We start from the raw sequence: 16624 nt of genomic DNA, 5'->3' as shown, positions 1-16624 counted from the left end.
AAGGAAACGTTAGATGGGCTGGGCTAGTCAAGCAGCTTTCCAGCTCGCGCACGGTCTTGCAGAGACCTAGGCTGTTCTAAAATTCAGATGAACTAGAATGATTTTGGCCGTACTGTGTAGACCTAGCCTGCTTCATCAAGACTTCGTGGTTCATGTTGGGAAGTTGGGTAGCACCGTTATAATACAATTTCGATTTTCGAGCATTTTATCGGAATCTGTATGAAGCTCCAAGAACAAGTATGTTCTGCGAGACATGCTACGTTGATCTCCTGGAGAACTTCCTGTTTGGAAGCTTTGGGCTGAATGTGTCGTTGGGCGGATCATGCAAACTGGGTTCTCCTACAACCACACAGACAGTGCTAAGATGTCCTGATCAATGCCATACACGCCGAGACGTGTGAACCTCCTCACCTCGGCAAAAGCCTTACGGCAACTTCCCTGCAACGACGAACTCAACAGCACAAACTACGTCACATCTGAAACCAATGCACACGCGGAGCTTGTGGTCCTTTTGGCGGGTGGAATATCAAGGCGGACGCTGCGCGTCCACAGCTGAAAGAAAGCTGGGGAGGGGAAGGAATTAAAGACCGAGAGGTTTAAAACCACACATGCGCGTTCGGTCCGCTTACTTCGAACGTGGGCTCTTTCGATTAAACGCCTTTCCTTTTGCCAAACCACAATCGTCGCCGTCATCAATCCCGCGTCGACATGTTATACCAAAGCATCTCACATGCTATTGCACTATACAAGTTGGAGCAGTCTACGAAGCAATGCAAGGAGATATACACGGGCAAGTCTAAGCCAGAAAAGGTCACATTATTCTGGCACTTGGTAACCCTTTCACGGTTCAACAAGTACAACCCTCTCTTTACTACGTTTGCTGGAGGTATGTCTTTGGTCTGCCCAGAGCCTGTTTCTATAACGCTCGCTCACATTGGTACAGTCTGGTCGGTTTTGTTGGCTGGTGCTTCCGAGCTCGTCGATCCCAAAAGCAACATTCAGCCTGCCTTTGTCTTCCGACAGGCTGCACTATGCTTCATCGCAGCTTACCTTTTTTGCGGCGCCGGTATGGTTTGGAATGACTGGGTGGACCGAGACATCGACGCCAAAGTCACCCGAACTAAGGATCGTCCTCTAGCTGCTGGCATTGTGACCACCACAGATGCTATGCTGTGGATGGTGTTGCAGTTGCTCGTGTCTCTGTCCATTGTGCACAATATGCTCAATGGAAAGGATGTGTATGGCCACCCCGACTCTACCACCCCAAATTGATACAACAGCCAGGTATCCTAACGTTTGTCATCAGGTTTCAACACATGTTTCCAGTGGTATTGGCTTCGGTCCTTTATCCATACGGCAAACGGCCCATGGCTTTGAAATTGCGCATTTATCCACAGTATATCTTGGGCTTCACCATTGCATGGCCCGCAGTTTTGGGACGATCCGCGATTCACGGTCGATACGAGTCCATTGGCGATAGCATCGGCTACTGTTTGCCGCTCTGTTTCATGGTATTCTTCTGGATCATATACCTTAATACGGCCTACAGCTATCAAGATGTCGTCGATGACCAGAAGATCAACGTCACCTCATTCTACACAGTCGGCGGACGCCACTTCCACCGATTTCTTGTCGTCCTGGTCAGCCCAATTGTCATGTGTATGCCTCTTTATCTCCTGAGATTTGGCTCTCTATGGCTTTGGTTTAGTTGGATGGGAATATGGACTGCATCCTTTGCCGCACAGCTGGCGCATTTCGACTCGGACAAGCCATCGAGTGGGGGAGGCATACATAAGAGCAACTTTTTCCTTGGTGTGTGGACGATTGCTGCTTGTGCGGTACAAGTTCTTTTGAGCGAGAAGCGGTCAGTGAGATTTTGAAATGATACCAAGGTGATATGAGCAGTCGGGGGCAAAGGAACAAAAGCTCACCATTAGTGAGAAAGTTCAATTGAACACTGAATTTATGTTCAATACCACATCAATTTATAGCAATCCTTCGTTGATAGGGGTTGCATATGATCGAACAGCTGAGGGACATTGAGGGATTGGTTACCTCACTGGTTAGAATGACCACACCGGGCGACCAAAGGGAAATCTCTTCATTATCGCAGCTAACATGTACCATCAGCGCCAAGACGTCATGCGAAAGCCACACCGACTTCACAGCTCGCACTACTTGACTCAGATCTTGGGCAGGGCACTTTACTCTTACTTATGGTCTAGACAGTAGTGAATATATTCCACGTAAATGTGTGACTATACAGCTGAGCCTGAATCTGAACACAGATCATATGATGGCCATTGAAGTCCTCAAAACTCATATCCGTAACCTCCCCCAATACGACCTGTGAGCCCAAACAGATCGGCAACCCATCCTAAGAAGCCAACAACCCAGCCTAAGAATCCAAACACCAAGAGATCTGGCGTACCAAAAATGCGCTCTTTGAACTTCAGGCCGGGGACCTTCTGCTCCAACGTCCTCGGGTCGTCGAGATAGTAGTTGAAGCGCGTTCCCATGAGCTTGAAGGTGGAGTTGAGAAAGAAGCTGGCAGTGTAGTACGTGAGCGATCCAACGGCGTCGAATCGAATCTCGCCATAGACTCCGCGCTGCCGAAAGTAGTTCACGATCCGTCGCAGGAGGCCATAGACCTCGTCGGGGGTGAGGTAAGGCGTGAGACCCTCGAAAAGGATCAGCACCGGTCGATCCGTGGGGATTTTACAGTTGCTGAGCCAAGCGTCATCGTGGATATTCGGGTAGAGCAAGCGATACTCCCCCTTGCCCCTATCCGGCTCCTTCATAACCTGCTCTCGAAGCTCAATCACGTCCTGCCTGTCGGCGTCGATCCATAAGCGGCCCTCGCCCTGCCACTTGACGCGCATACTACGCGAGTCCATGCCGCACGCCAAATGCAAGACGGTAGCCGGGCCGGGATTTCTTCTCAGAAATTGCTCGGTGCAGATGTCCAGCATGCGAGCGCGCATCGAGACCGAGCTCGCAAACATGACAGTGGTGGGACCACCGGCCGTCGTGCGCTTGAAGTCATACCCTTGCTCCTTGATCTGAGAAACGATGTCGAGGGCGTATTGGTCGTTCAGGATCGGCCGTGAGGACTCGGCATCTTTGGCGCGGGCAAAAAGCGTCAGTAAGAGGGTCTCCTGTGCACCGCTGAGTGTTACTTTGCCCTTCCCGAGTCCGCCGGATGAAGCTGATGAAGGCATCGCGAGACCTGCTGTCCTGTTTCTCCTGTGTGGGACTGTGGAAAATGGTGGTGATGTAAGAGGTAGCGGTTGGCGCGGTGCCTTGATTTTGAGAAAGTTTCTTTGCTGTCGATGCCACTTATTGTGCCTCGGTACATGCTGAAAGCCAAGCTAGATAGCTGCTGGGAACTTGCTGGTCGAGCCGTGCATCGCGCATTCGGAAAGGCGTTCTGTCGGCCGTGAAACTTTGCGCGACTCGCTTCATCTGATGTTTTCTTCTATGTCCACTGCAGCCATTGCTGGCCGTTTGTATGTATAATACCGGTATGCGTCATCGAATTGAACGTGTGACGATATGAATGGAATGGCCGTCCTCGGGTTCGCCATCGGACCCAAGCCACTGATGGAGATTGCGCAGGGCTCTGATAATTCGAAAATATAGCGTAGGCCACGGCGCAGTTCGGATATTCGTTAGGAGTGGTCGGACGAAAGACTGTATTAGATGGCCGTCAGTGTACTGTGTTTGTTATGTTAATGGCAAGCTAATTCAAAGTTGTATAAAACTCCGATTGTAGTCTGCGGCTTGATCAAAAGGATCATGTACCTAGCTTCTAGTTGAATCAACCGACGTTGACAAGATAACTTCTCAAAAGATCGGGAACTCGACTCCCACACTATGGCTCCATGACCATTCCCCGGATTGACTTCGGACGCAGCATAAACATCTCATCCAGCGAAGTGGTGGTTTGATGCCTGGGGGCCCGAAGGACCGAACACAAAAAAAAGGCAGGGGCTAATACAACGGCATTTGGCCCTGCGTACGGGTTCCGTAAGGTAGTCGACTGGCAGTCGGACTTAGAGTCACCGGGAATCCCGAACGTCCATTTGACGGAGTCGTGGCCCCTTTTGCGCGTTATGTGCCATATCTCGTTCGCTTAGGTAGTTGGTCGTCGTAGCCGCGCGGACAGGCTTGTCTTTGTAAGAATCTAGAAGAGCGGTTTCCTCTAAAGAAGACGAGAAGCGGGATGCTCGCTTCGTATATCCTGTCCGCATATGCTCATTTCCATTGTGTAGTAAGCGGCATCGGAGTGCTCCCCACTCGCCGTTCAGCCCTCCCCGCATGGAAAGAATCCACCAAAGTTGACATATCGAACTTCTGGTCAGAGCGCGATCGATGACCCAAAGTCACGCTGAAGCCTGACGGCTAATCCAGAGATATCAATTGTCAACCGAGTCTTCAGTTACACCAGCGCGCCCCTCAAATTTGTACATCCCTTTTTACTGTGACTGATCCACATACTCAATCACTCTCCATCGCGTCACACAACTCAAAACTTGGCTCGCGATTCAGCGTCTCTCCCACATGGCGTGTCAGGCCTACATAAGCACGCAAGCTGAGTGTCGTGCAGAGTCATGACAGCGGGAGATTTTCTGCATTGAGAAACTCTGAGGACGGAATGTGACAGCCAATACGGACGGGAGGCTTCCGCGCGGACATCTAAAGTGATGTTACCGTACAGCGTTGCATCGAGAGGATCCTACCCCAGCTGAACCGGTTTTAATCTGTCAGATCCGACCACGAGGCAGACTTGGCGTTTGAAGAAGATGGAGATCAAGATTTTCAGATGGAGAAAGATTCCAGCGCAAGAAGTATCCCATAGAAGAATCTCACGGCAAGACTTACTCCGTAGACCTTTGATAGATGACTTGAGGACACTATTAACGTGGTTTTGTCCCTCAACGCTACCACGCTCCACGCAAAGCAGATAGTATCATGATTCTGATCCACCCATCACTGGCACTTACAACCACGTCCCGCAATAAGCAGCCTATATGACTCGTAAAAGTCTCCCCTTTCGCCCAAGCCTTGCCAATTTCCACACCCACTCGAAAAGGTCCGCACTACGTGACAACGATCAAGTTCTGTTCCTGGAAGACACTGCAGCGCAGCAGCCATCACCAATCGTAACCCTGGCTGCTGTCCGAGCGCGAGCCAGCCCAATTGGGGAACCGGTGTGTGCCGGAAGGACGACGGGAGTGAAAGAAGTGAGCAGAGGATGTTTATATCCCAGGCTGACCCCGCCACTTGTGCACTCTTCCCAGCGAGATGGTCCGTCCTCAACTCGGACCCGACTTTGTCGACTGCTTCGACAGAATCGTCACGATCAGCCATGAATATCTTTCGCGATTTGTCCATCCGCCAAGAGAATGGCAGCTCACCGATGGAAGGGTTCAACGCGGCCCAAAGGAAGGCATTCGGGGTTAACGGGTCATTAATTATTGTCATAGTCTTCGTTATGGGAGTCAGGTTATACACAAGGTTCGCCATCACGAAGTCTATTGGCGCTGACGATTGTACGTATCATTGGAACGGCTAGTTAGTCTGAGCAATCTCGCTAACCAACGCAATTCTATAGTCTTTATGATCGCTGGAACCGTGAGCACCGTATTCTTTCCGCTGTATCAAACTCTATTTGACGGGTACAATGTAGATCGCAACAATCATGCTGTCTATTTTCATCATGAATGCCGTGAGACACGGCCTAGGGAGAATCAGTGAGCTGGACAATACAAGCCCTGGCTTTCTTCCGCTAATCAAGAAAAGGGGCTGACGTACCATTGAATGACTGGGAGCCAATGTTGCTGGTACGTTCTTCCAGATCCTTGCTAAGTCCCCGTCTTCCCAGTATCGTCTACCAGAGACTAACTCACGCCACGCTAATTCGCATAGTCCCTCTACATCTCTCGATTGTTCTTCGCCGTCGGCAATGTGCTCGTCAAACTCGGTCTTCTATTATTCTATCTGCGTCTAGATAACCGACCAAAGATGCGATGGACGGTTTACGGACTCATGGCGGCAGTGATCGGAATGGGAATCTGTCACTTCGTCATGTCGGCGATCGAGTGCAATCCCGTCGAGGTATATTGAACGTCAAAGGGGCACCATGAAATCTATGCGGAAAACTGCATGCCGGCTGCGGTGCAACAGGCATTCTGGGATGCCGCTGGGGTGATTGTCATTGTCACGGACATTTGTCTTTGGATCTGCCCGATTCCCATGATTTGGGGTTTACAACTTCCCCAGGTATGGAATAATACATGGAGCCTTGAAATTGTTCATGTGAAATAACGTATAATACTAGCGACAAAAATGGGCGGTCTCGGCAGTGTTTGCTCTCGGAGTGGTTTGCGTCGCAGGTGAGTCAAACCATGATGATCAAAAGCATCGAGCTAATGGCTAACCCATACTTTGAGCTGGCTGCGTACGCTTCTACTACGTCCGACAATTAGCAAACGAACCCGAGATATACCGACAATTCGCCAGCTCACTTATCTGGTACGCTGTGGAGCTTTACGTCGCCATCTTTTGTGGGTGCTCGTCGGCACTAAAGGCATTCTTCAAGACGTTCTTTCCGGCTCTGCTGGGTCTTTCATCATGTAAAACAAAGTATCCGCTGGGGAGTAACGGTAGGGATGGTCAGGGAAAGGGGACTCGATCTTCGTATCCTCTGCAAAGTCTGCCGAGTCGCCATACTGGGTACAAGGCTACCATCACGTCGAACGGGAGAGGAAGGGGAGGGGGGACGGATATCGGAAATGATTCGAGAAACGATAGTGAAGAGGCCATCATACACGGAGCTCCGAGCGGCTGGGAAACTACTAAGGGAGCGGAAGTGTAGCAGAAGATCGCCAGAGCTTCTACAGATTCGAAGCTATGAAGTACCTCAGTGACGTGAAGGATCTCGAGGTGAAGGATACCCTAGCGTACTTGTTTATGACGTGTAATGTACCTTGAATATGAATGACATAATTCCCCCATGGGCTTCTAAATACTCAAGCTGCTCTTAGTGACCACAATGGATGTCGCAGTCACATGAGTGCGGGAGCTCGAGCGCCATTAGACGTGTTCGGAAACCTGAACCCGGGTTCCTTCAGCTCCCGAGTCCCACTCCGCCCCCGAAAGTCCGCCGCTTCAATCTCCGCATTCGACGGCTTCCCGTAGTAAGGTTAAGTCTATGCCCCGAGGCCCGCGAGTGCTAGCGCCAACTCTAGAAAGCACAGGCGCCGGCGACGCGCCGCTTGACATGTAACATTGTCTCCACAACTCTATGCCATGGTGTGCGTGGTTGGCGGAGTTGAATAGAGTTTCTCGGGGGTTCAAGCGACGCACCTCGCGTGTAAGTCGCCAACCTCGTCGGGATCGGAAGAGGAATGCGAAAGTTACGATAACGACGACGGACATTGAGGCGAGACTTGGAAACATAGTGGCATTTGATATCATTAACGAGGCACATAAATATCGGGGTTCAGCCCCGTGAATCGCTTCTGGATCTTAGATAGACCAAGCCCTCATTCCTTACCCCCGATCGTCAATCGAACTCTCAGCAGAAGATTCAAAATGTCTAGATACGCCGAAGCCCACCAGAACCCCAAGGGACCAGGCGACGCTCGCCCAACGGCCTTCCAAATCATCCAAGACGAAGACCTCATCGGCAAACTCACCGGCAAGATCATCCTCATCACCGGCGCAAACCAAGGCATCGGCCTCGAAACCGCCCGCGCGCTCTACCAAACCGGCGCCACCATCTTCCTCGGCGTGCGCAGCCACGAAAAGGGCGAGAAGGCGATCGCAGACATCACCGCGTCCACCAAGACCGAAACCTCCGGGTCTCTAAAAATCGTGGTGATGTCCCTCGACGACTTTTCCTCAGTCCGCAAAGGCGCGCAGGACTTCCTGTCCAAGAGCAACGGCAAGCTCAACATCCTCATCAACAACGCCGGCATCATGGCCCAGACAAAGATCAAAACGGTAGACGGCTTCGAATCGCAATTTGCCACAAACCACCTAGGCCACTTCCTCCTCTTCCAGCTCCTCAAATCCGCCCTCCTCGCGTCCGCGACGCCAGCTTTCTCCTCCCGCGTCGTCGCTGTCTCGTCCATGGCCCACCGCGCCAGCGACGTCCGCTTCGACGACGTCAATTTCGACGAAGAGGGGTCGTATGAGCCGTATACCTCCTACGGCCAGTCCAAGACGGCCAACATCTACTTCTCCAACGAGATTGAGCGGCGCTACGGCACCTCGCGCGGGTTGCACTCTACTTCGCTACACCCGGGATCCATCTTCACCGGCATGGCTGCATCGCAAAATGTCGACGTGGAGGCGATCAAGGCCAACTTGGGAGAGGAGAAGTTCAATCAGCTCATGGGCCTGCTCAAGAACCCCGAGCAGGGCGCCGCGACCACCGTCTACGCTGCCGTGAGTAAAGAATGGGAGAGCAAGGGTGGGAAGTACCTCAATGACTGTGCCGAGGGTGGTCCCGGGGTCGGGGGGTTCACGCCGGCGACGACGGATCCCGGGTACGCGCCGTGGGCTTACGACGAAGAGAAGGCTGCGCGGTCGTGGAGGGAGTCGTGCAAGATGGTTGGAGTCGAAGACGATGCTTGAGGTAGCGCGGGCGTTGGTGTGAATGCAAAGTCTCAGACCCTTTGTCTGGCTCCCTTTCTTGGGGTCAGCGCTATGCATCATTCGGTCGGTCATGGTCAGAGATACATGCATGTCGTAAGCGGACGCCAATGTCATGGATAGAGTAAATGGTACTTTCGTGTTAGCTATTGGCGGAAATGTGATGGACTTGACCCAAATCTCACGTCCGCCCGGGCTTTCGACCTGCCAAGTGCTTACATGTATTCATGCGCGCGCAACCGTGAGAATACGGCTAAGCTTGTCCCCGCCTAGGCAAGTTTCGACGAGCCGCTTGGACGGCTCGGATTCAACCTAGATGCAGGTAGGTAGCCAGGGGAAGATGAGTATGTCATCTGAATGTTGCTGGCCGATAAAAGATCATTTACTGTCGCCAAACGCAAGTGATTTCATCCGACAACTCCCCCGCAGTAAACCCTCATCACAAAACCCATGAAGTTGAACCCGTTGCTGATACAATGACGTCCGACTCTATGCCACCAGACTTTTACGTCAAAGCCCTTCAATTCACCAAGAACGTCTACAGGGATGAATACCCAGCCATCAAACCAGAGAACCCCGAGCTCTCGCTCGCCGGCAAGGTCGTGATAATTACCGGCGCGAGCCGCGGCATCGGCGGTCGGGTAAATCCCTCTTCTGTCTGTCTATGAGGCTTCAACTTACCAATTCCTAGGGAATCGTACCGGCATTCGCCAGAGCCGGAGCAAAAGCTCTTATCCTCGTGGCCCGGGACGAGAAGAAGCTCACCGAAGTCGCTGCCGAGGTCAAGGAACTCAACGCCAATGTCGAAACGCTCGTCTACCCCGTCAACATGGCAGACGAAGCGGGCATCAAGGCCCTCTTTGAGAAAGTGAACGCAACGTACGGCCACGCCGACATCTTGGTCAACAACGCCGCCGTGCAGAACTCGCTCGATCTCATCACAGAGAGCGACCCAAAACTCTGGATCGAAGACCTCGTAAGAAACATCCCGTCCTGTTCCCCTTTCTTCCCTCCCTTGACGCATAAGCAAAAGACATCCTTCTCGCTAACAACATGGAAACAACTAGACCACCAACATCAGCGGAACCTTCTACCCAACCTTCCACTTTCTCAAATCCGTCCCCGCATCCTCGCACGCCCACATCATCAACATCACCACGATAACCCACTGGGTCGTGCCCACCATGAGCTCCTACATCATCGCCAAGCTCGCCACGCAGCAGCTCAACGCCCACGTCGCCGCCGAGAACCCGGACAACGTCACCACGGTCTCGGTGCACCCGGGCATGGTCCACACCGACATGACCATGGACCGGTTCCGCCCTTTTGCGCACGATACCCCCGCGCTGGTGGGCGGGACCGTGGTCTGGTTGTGTTCGGAGAAGGCGCGATTCCTGAATGGGAGGTTTGTTGCGACGAATTGGGATGTTGAGGAGTTGGTGGAGCGGAAGGGGGAGATTGAGGAGAAGAGGTTGTTGCACGTTGATTTGAATGGTCAGTTTGGGGCGCAACAGTTTGAATGAGAGGATCATGGAGCGCGCGAAGGAGCGTTTGAGAATGTTGGGCTAGGATCAGAAAACACAGCCGAATGGAGGAAAGTATTTTAAAAGAACATGTGATTAGTCTAGATTCATATCCAGCTCTATGTCTATATCATGAGATCTACCCGAAAATCCCCAAATATTCTGCGCCATGCAATGCTCCAGGGTATACACTGACAATGATGGTACAAAAAATGAACTCTATATCCCGAAACCGATTTCCAACCTTTTACACACAACTTGCAACGAGCGACCTATCTTTAGGCCTCAGACCTAGGAGGCCACTTGACACGCTTCTCGGCGCGGACGTACAAGTTGTTCGGCCGAATGAGCTGGAACATGGGGTCGTACTCGACAGGGCCCTCCTGCGCCAGGCTGAACTTGTAGCGGTAGATGAGCTTGGGCAAGAAGACCTTGACCTCCTGCAGGGCAAAGTTGAAGCCGATGCACATGCGCGGGCCGGTGGCGAAGGGGATGTACGAGGCGTTGGGCCGGTTCTTGACCTTGTCCGAGTCCCAGCGGTCCGGGTCGAAGCGGGCAGGGTTGTCCCAGACCAGGTGGTTGTTGTGAATGTGGTGGATGGCGGGGATGCAGATGGAGTCCTTGGGCAGCTTGTAGCCGCCGGGGAGGATCATGTCCACCTTTGAGGTGCGGGCCGGCTGGTAGGAGGGGTTGTGGCGGCGCTGGGTCTCCTTGATGTACTTGTCGAGGAAGGTCAGCTTCTGGGTGAGGTCGGCCGTGATTTGGGTGTTTTCATCGAAGCCGTTGTCGATGAGTTCCTGGAGGAGACGCTCCTGCATGCCAGGGTAGGCGACAATGCCGTAGAGAAGCCAGGAGAGGAGAGAGGAGGTGGTGGTGAAGCCGGCACCGGTGGCGACGACGAGGGGCTCCATGATGCGCTCCTTGGGGAGCTTGTTGCCCTTGCTGTCGCTGGCGCGAAGGACGTAGTCGACCATGTTGTCGGCCTGGAGGGCGGCCTCCTGCAGCTCGAGGTTCTCGACACCCTTGGAGGCGTTGTTGATGGACTCGTTCATCATCTCAATGATGCGGCCGCGGGCGTCGCGAAGACGCTGGGGGTCGCCGAAGGGCAGGGAGGCGTACCAGCTGCCCATGGAGGTGATCTTCTTGTTGAGCTCGAGGGACTGGGCGATGCGAATGACCATCTCGTGGGGCGGGGCGTCGACGGCGGTGAAGTGCTTGAAGTCCATGCCGAGGACGAGCTTGCCGACGGCCTGAGAACCGAGCTTGAGCATGTAGGGGTAGACGTTCCAGGCTTCCTCCTTCTCGTCGAGCTCGTCAAAGACCTTGAAGGAGTCCTCGATAGTGGCCTGCATGGTCGGGGCGTAGTGGCGGACGGCCTTGGGACCGAAGGCGGGCGGGAGGAACTTGTGGACCTCCTTCCACTCGGGGGTATCCGTGTCGCCGAGGAAGACTCCGGATTCCTTGTTCTTGATGGGGTACAGCGGGTGACCGGGAATGATGTTCTTTGTGAAGAAGTCGCTCTCGGAGAAGAAAATGTTGGCGATGGCCGGGTCGTTGGTGTGGTAGATGACGGAGCCCATGTTGGTGGTCTTGAAGATGGGGCCGTACTTCTCGAAGAGACGCTGGTGGTTACCGAGATGGTCGGGGTAGACCTCAAAGTAGTTGCCAATGAAGGGCAGACCCGAAGGGCCAGGGACTTCGCGGACGGCGTGGCCGTCGATGGTGATGGCGACGGGGCCCTCGGCGGCGAGGACATCGGCAACTGTTGTCAGAGCCTCATCTCCGGAGACGAAGCCAACGCCTTGTGAGTGTGTTAGTTTGCTGTCAAGAAGCTGTGATATCGTAGGAGATTGGACTAACCCTTGTGGTCGACGACGGCGAAGTGGGAAGCGGCGAGATGTTGAAGACCCTCCTCGTCTGTTGAGGCGGGAATCTCGAACTCTGTTGTGACTGAGGGGTCTTCACCCAACAGGTGGAAGCGTTGTGATGACATGTTGTGTGGGATGTGATGTGTGGATCGAGGGGGAGAAGCGCACGAAGTTGAGAATCTCCAAACAGTTGTATTCAAGATGAATGAAGTAGCAGTAGTATAGTAAGGTAGATAAGACAAAGCTTCCAATCCAAAGGCTGTGTCAGATGGAGAGGGATGCAACCCGTTGACGATATATAAGAGAAAAAAAGAGATCGCAATCAAAACAGTACGTACCCATGGGACATCGCAATATAGCGCAGCTTATCCAATCCGATCCCAGGCAATGTCAATTCTTTTGGTGGGAACACACAGACACACAGACCGAACAGCTGGCCGATGAGTGACGAGCAACGAAAAAAGTGGCCTGCCGAGGTTCATCTCAAGGTCCCCTTGACCCAAGGGCCATGACTTCATGGGCGGCGCTCAAGTCCGAACGAAAAAACAGCGGGCCGTGTTCGTGAGACGAATCCACTAGACTGTCGGCTCCGTGGCCGGCATGGAACACGGCGAAAACAAGCAACAGACTCGTAGGTTCCAGACTGCAGAGTCAAAAGATGTGGGCGCGGACGGAGAAGAGCCGCGGTTCTGGCATGATGACAGCGGAAATATGAACCATCGCGGAAGGAGGATGGATGCGAAAGAAAAATCGGAGATTTGGAGCACGTTTGATGCGCCGCGATAGGGCTAAACAAGGGTGATCTGCGCTAGAGGCGTCCAGGTGCCGAGGCGAAAGGCCAAGGGGGGTTGCTTGAATTTGGTGCTTGGAAGGATTTGATAAGCTCCAAGATGATGTTTCTCGAAGGTCGGGAGTCGAGAGGTACTTGGACGTGGGAGAGGGCCACAGAGGGGAGAGACAAAAGGGAGGAAAAAAGCTGCAGAATTTTTGCAGGGCAGGGGGCGGGCCACAGTGGGGGTCCACCGTGGCTGACTTTGGGTACGTATCGAGGGTTTATGTGGTTCCGTCGCCGTTTGGTCGCCGCCCAAGTCCCGAAGTCCGTGGCCTCGGCTCGTTTTATGCCACCTACGTAATCACCGCCCGTCTTCATTGGACCACGCAGCCATGAGCTTTGGTCGTAAATGGCATGATGCATCCAATCACCGACCGTTTTCTTCCGGATACCGTCCATATGTGGGTCTCTCGTTATTTTCGTCAGTATCTGTCAGTCGGCCCCTGAGACCGAACCGTTAGTTACCGTGCCATGCAGCAATGCTCAATTCTTCGATAACAACCTTGAAGGTACGGATTTCCAGTGCAGAAACGAATCTCGCATTTGGACTAAGGTAAGGTAGGTAGTAGACAGAGCCGCGGCCCATCTCTTGGCTTCCCGGCAGTCTACAATGTAGTATCCCTATCCGTCTTCATTGTAGCATCTCTGCCTTTATACTTTCTTGTCCTAGTTCATCTCTATTTCACTCTGGGCTTGGCTGATTTGTGCTGCCGATCACACTTCTTTTTCTGCCTCCTTCGTTTTCGCAAACCTACTCTTCAAGAATTCTGCCCTTATGGCACGTAAGGATGCATCATATCGAGGCGATGAATAGGTGCAGCAGTGAAGGGAAACGACTCATGCATTTCTCTGAAATCAAGGCATGAATGTCAATCAAGTCATCAACCCGCTCATCGTATCGGGACCGCCGAGGCGCATCGCCGTAAGTGGGTCCGGCGACCGGCATCCAATCCCGTGGCTCTGCTTTGTCAGTCGCGCCCCCCACCCGCCGACCACCGGCCGAGTCTTTCCAGATTCATCTCTTCTGCTGGCTCCAAATTATCCCAAGCTTTGGAACGTTTTGGAGCTTCCGAAAGAAAGCTCCATACCCCCTGGGCTCCATCGACTTTATCGCGCAGAGAAACGCGCGCAGGGTCCCCCGATGATGCCCACACTTATCTTTGTGCCTCGGCATCTTTGCCCTTCGGACATTACCCTTGTTTTCCTTTTTTCCTTCGGTCTCATTGTCATCCAATGCAGAGAGAGGTGTATGCTCTGACGACGATTCTGGATGTCTCTTGTAAATTGTGGATATACCTAGGCATCTTTTCCGCTGGCAAATGTCGCCATGGTCTCGCCATCTTTCGATAAATAGGAACGCTGCACGTCTCCCTGTTCCGAAGCCCGGTCCTCTGAAGTAATAAGGGGTCCTGTTCATTGTAACCTTGTCTACACATCACGATCGACAACGATCTTTCCATTTCTTAGATAAGATAGTAAAAATTCTCTTTTATATCATCAGCGCGACACGACTGCGACAGTGTAACACTACTACTTCTCACCCCGCCCCCTTTCCCACCTTCGACCATCTCCCAAAGACACCCACACCACATACACATTCACAATGGCGGCTACAGAGTCAACAGTAGGCCCCGAGTTCACGGCCAAGGAGGTTGCCGCACACAGAGAAGCAGACGACTGCTGGATGGTCATCCACGGTGAAGGTAAGCCCAATAACCCCCCAAATCGCATTACAAACTTGCCCCTAGACCACCAAACTAAATTGCGCAACACAGTCTACGATCTCTCAAAGTACCTCCACGACCACCCCGGCGGCGCAGATGTCCTCGTCGAGGCCGGCGGCGTCGACGCCTCAGAAGCCTTCGACAACGCAGGTCACTCCGAAGATGCCTACGAAATCATGGCCGACTTCAAGGTCGGCAAGCTCAAGGGCGTGAACAAGCGCTCCGCCCCCAAGGCCGTCCGCCTCCAGCCCAAAGCCACCCCCGAAAAGAAGACCCTCTCCTCCGGCTCAGGCTCAGCCGCCCGCGTCGCATCTCAAGCCGCCGCCGCCGCCCTCTTCATTGGCCTCGGCGCCGTCGCTGCCCGCCACGCATCCTCCACACCCGCCGGCCAGGACGCCATCGCCGCCATCCAGAGACTCAACATCCAGTTCCCAGCATGGCTCTCCTTCGGCAGCGGCGCCGCCCGCTCCAAGCGCACCGGCTTCGGCTTCATGGAGGGCTTCGCCGTCGCCTCCGCCTTCTTCGCCGTCGCGGGCTCCATCGCCGCAAAGGAAGCCTCCAAGCTCCTCCACTACGAGCTCACGCCCATGCACTACCGCCCGCACAAGAAGATCCCCAAGGTCGCAAAGGCGAACCCCCTCAACCAGCGCGGCTGGCTCGACCCGGTCTCCTACCACCCTCTCCCGCTCGTCGAAAAGACCCTCCTCGCCCCCAACGTGTACCGCTTCGTCTTTGAGCTCCCCACCCCGAACACGGTCCTCGGCCTGCCCATCGGCCAGCACGTCGCCATCAAGGCCGAGATTGACGGAAAGTCCGTCGCCCGCTCCTACACGCCCACCTCCAACAACGCCGACCTCGGCAAGCTCGAGCTCGTCATCCGCTGTTACCCCGACGGCGCCCTCACCGGAAAGTACCTCGCCAACCTCGAGGTCGGCGACGAGGTGCAGTTCCGCGGGCCCAAGGGCGCCATGCGCTACCGTCCCAACCTGACCAAGAAGATTGGCATGCTCGCCGGCGGCACGGGCATCACCCCCATGTACCAGCTCATCCGCGCCATCTGCGAGGACGACCGTGACACCACCGAGGTCAGCCTCATCTACGCCAACCGCTCCGAGGCCGATATCCTGCTGAGGGACGAGCTCGAGGCCTTTGCGAGAAAGTACCCCAAGAACTTCACGCTGCACTACCTCCTCGACTCGCCGCCCGAGAACTGGGCCTACGGTACTGGGTATGTCACCCAAGAGATGATGGCCGAGCGGTTCCCCGCTCCCGGCCCGGATTCTCGCGTCATGCTCTGCGGTCCGCCTGGCATGGTAAACGCTGCCAAGAAGTCGTTGACGAACCTGGGCTTCGAGAAGCCTGGTGCCACTTCCAAGATGTCTGATGCCGTTTTCTGCTTCTAAGCTATTTCGCTTGTTCGGGAAAGGGCAATAGAGAGATACCATGGGAAGTTGTGATTATCATTGTTTCGGATCCATTTTTTTCTTGTGTCAATATTCATGGGTTTGCATCGTAACGGCGTCGAGGGAAGGGTGCATCGGGGTTGGTGTCTGGATTGACGACATCCCATCTGTACCATTGTTGATACCTGCCTGTAATAGACTACTACCATCTCCTTTGTCATCTTTATAGATATAAATAAATATCCATCAGAAACGCTTGAACTTCTTAACTCCTTCATTCCCTGAATACCCAATTGTCGGACTTCCAGACTCTCACAATCTCTCTTCAACATATCCAGCTCGTACGCCTGATTGAAGCTCATACTGACAATCTGCATGCCCGTTTGAAGTGTCCTCCCATCAATGCCCCGTCTTATTCTTTGACCGCAAATCATGATCCTTGATTGATGCTATGTGAACGGCGATAAAGATGACCAGCTCCGCCGGCGATGAAACGAATGAGGGCTTGCCCTTCCATACCCCGCCGAGACTCCAGATAGCAAATATTGAAGTTGTTGCTTATGCGCCGTCCTGCCGGCTGCTGCTGTGAAGGTATGTCGTTCTCATTCAT

General features: G+C 53.6%; 7 protein-coding genes across 7 annotated transcripts; 5 read left to right on the top strand and 2 right to left on the bottom strand.

Annotated features, from left to right (window-relative positions):
- Window positions 1–672: 672 nt before the first annotated feature.
- On the top strand, window positions 673–1911 carry BDP55DRAFT_612250 (UbiA prenyltransferase). The gene is made up of 3 exons (XM_060571202.1): window positions 673–886; window positions 944–1238; window positions 1307–1911. Exons 1-3 carry the CDS (start codon window positions 709–711, stop codon window positions 1878–1880), a joined length of 1047 nt encoding a protein of 348 aa, XP_060428661.1. The 5' UTR covers window positions 673–708; the 3' UTR covers window positions 1881–1911.
- Window positions 1912–2254: 343 nt separating this feature from the next.
- Window positions 2255–3062, bottom strand: BDP55DRAFT_667085 (S-adenosyl-L-methionine-dependent methyltransferase). The gene has a single exon (XM_060575149.1). The coding sequence runs from the start codon at window positions 3003–3005 to the stop codon at window positions 2313–2315; it is 693 nt and encodes a 230-aa protein (XP_060428660.1). The 5' UTR covers window positions 3006–3062; the 3' UTR covers window positions 2255–2312.
- A 1971-nt stretch (window positions 3063–5033) lies between these two features.
- On the top strand, window positions 5034–6880 carry BDP55DRAFT_633089 (uncharacterized protein; the record flags this gene model as incomplete). The annotated part of the gene is made up of 7 exons (XM_060572509.1): window positions 5034–5213; window positions 5273–5555; window positions 5618–5637; window positions 5932–6120; window positions 6190–6285; window positions 6344–6398; window positions 6492–6880. 7 exons carry the CDS (start codon window positions 5034–5036, stop codon window positions 6878–6880), a joined length of 1212 nt encoding a protein of 403 aa, XP_060428659.1.
- Window positions 6881–7599: 719 nt separating this feature from the next.
- BDP55DRAFT_704877 (uncharacterized protein) lies at window positions 7600–8646 on the top strand (the record flags this gene model as incomplete). The annotated part of the gene is made up of 1 exon (XM_060578015.1): window positions 7600–8646. One exon carries the CDS (start codon window positions 7600–7602, stop codon window positions 8644–8646), a length of 1047 nt encoding a protein of 348 aa, XP_060428658.1.
- Window positions 8647–9140: 494 nt separating this feature from the next.
- On the top strand, window positions 9141–10187 carry BDP55DRAFT_633087 (uncharacterized protein; the record flags this gene model as incomplete). Its single annotated transcript, XM_060572508.1, has 3 exons — window positions 9141–9305; window positions 9356–9640; window positions 9732–10187. The coding sequence occupies 3 exons, from the start codon at window positions 9141–9143 to the stop codon at window positions 10185–10187; spliced, it is 906 nt and encodes a 301-aa protein (XP_060428657.1).
- Window positions 10188–10465: 278 nt separating this feature from the next.
- BDP55DRAFT_729658 (cytochrome P450) lies at window positions 10466–12180 on the bottom strand (the record flags this gene model as incomplete). The annotated part of the gene is made up of 2 exons (XM_060579595.1): window positions 10466–11988; window positions 12048–12180. The coding sequence occupies 2 exons, from the start codon at window positions 12178–12180 to the stop codon at window positions 10466–10468; spliced, it is 1656 nt and encodes a 551-aa protein (XP_060428656.1).
- A 2116-nt stretch (window positions 12181–14296) lies between these two features.
- On the top strand, window positions 14297–16222 carry BDP55DRAFT_667082 (oxidoreductase NAD-binding domain-containing protein). The gene is made up of 2 exons (XM_060575148.1): window positions 14297–14590; window positions 14663–16222. Exons 1-2 carry the CDS (start codon window positions 14491–14493, stop codon window positions 16012–16014), a joined length of 1452 nt encoding a protein of 483 aa, XP_060428655.1. The 5' UTR covers window positions 14297–14490; the 3' UTR covers window positions 16015–16222.
- Window positions 16223–16624: the final 402 nt, after the last annotated feature.

This window comes from Colletotrichum godetiae (assembly GCF_030913485.1).
Source record: "Colletotrichum godetiae strain CBS 193.32 chromosome Unknown BDP55scaffold_25, whole genome shotgun sequence".
NCBI lineage: Eukaryota > Fungi > Ascomycota > Sordariomycetes > Glomerellales > Glomerellaceae > Colletotrichum > Colletotrichum godetiae.
The sequence above is the reverse complement of the archived record's forward strand: the minus strand, read 5'-3'. Positions and strand labels throughout refer to the sequence as shown.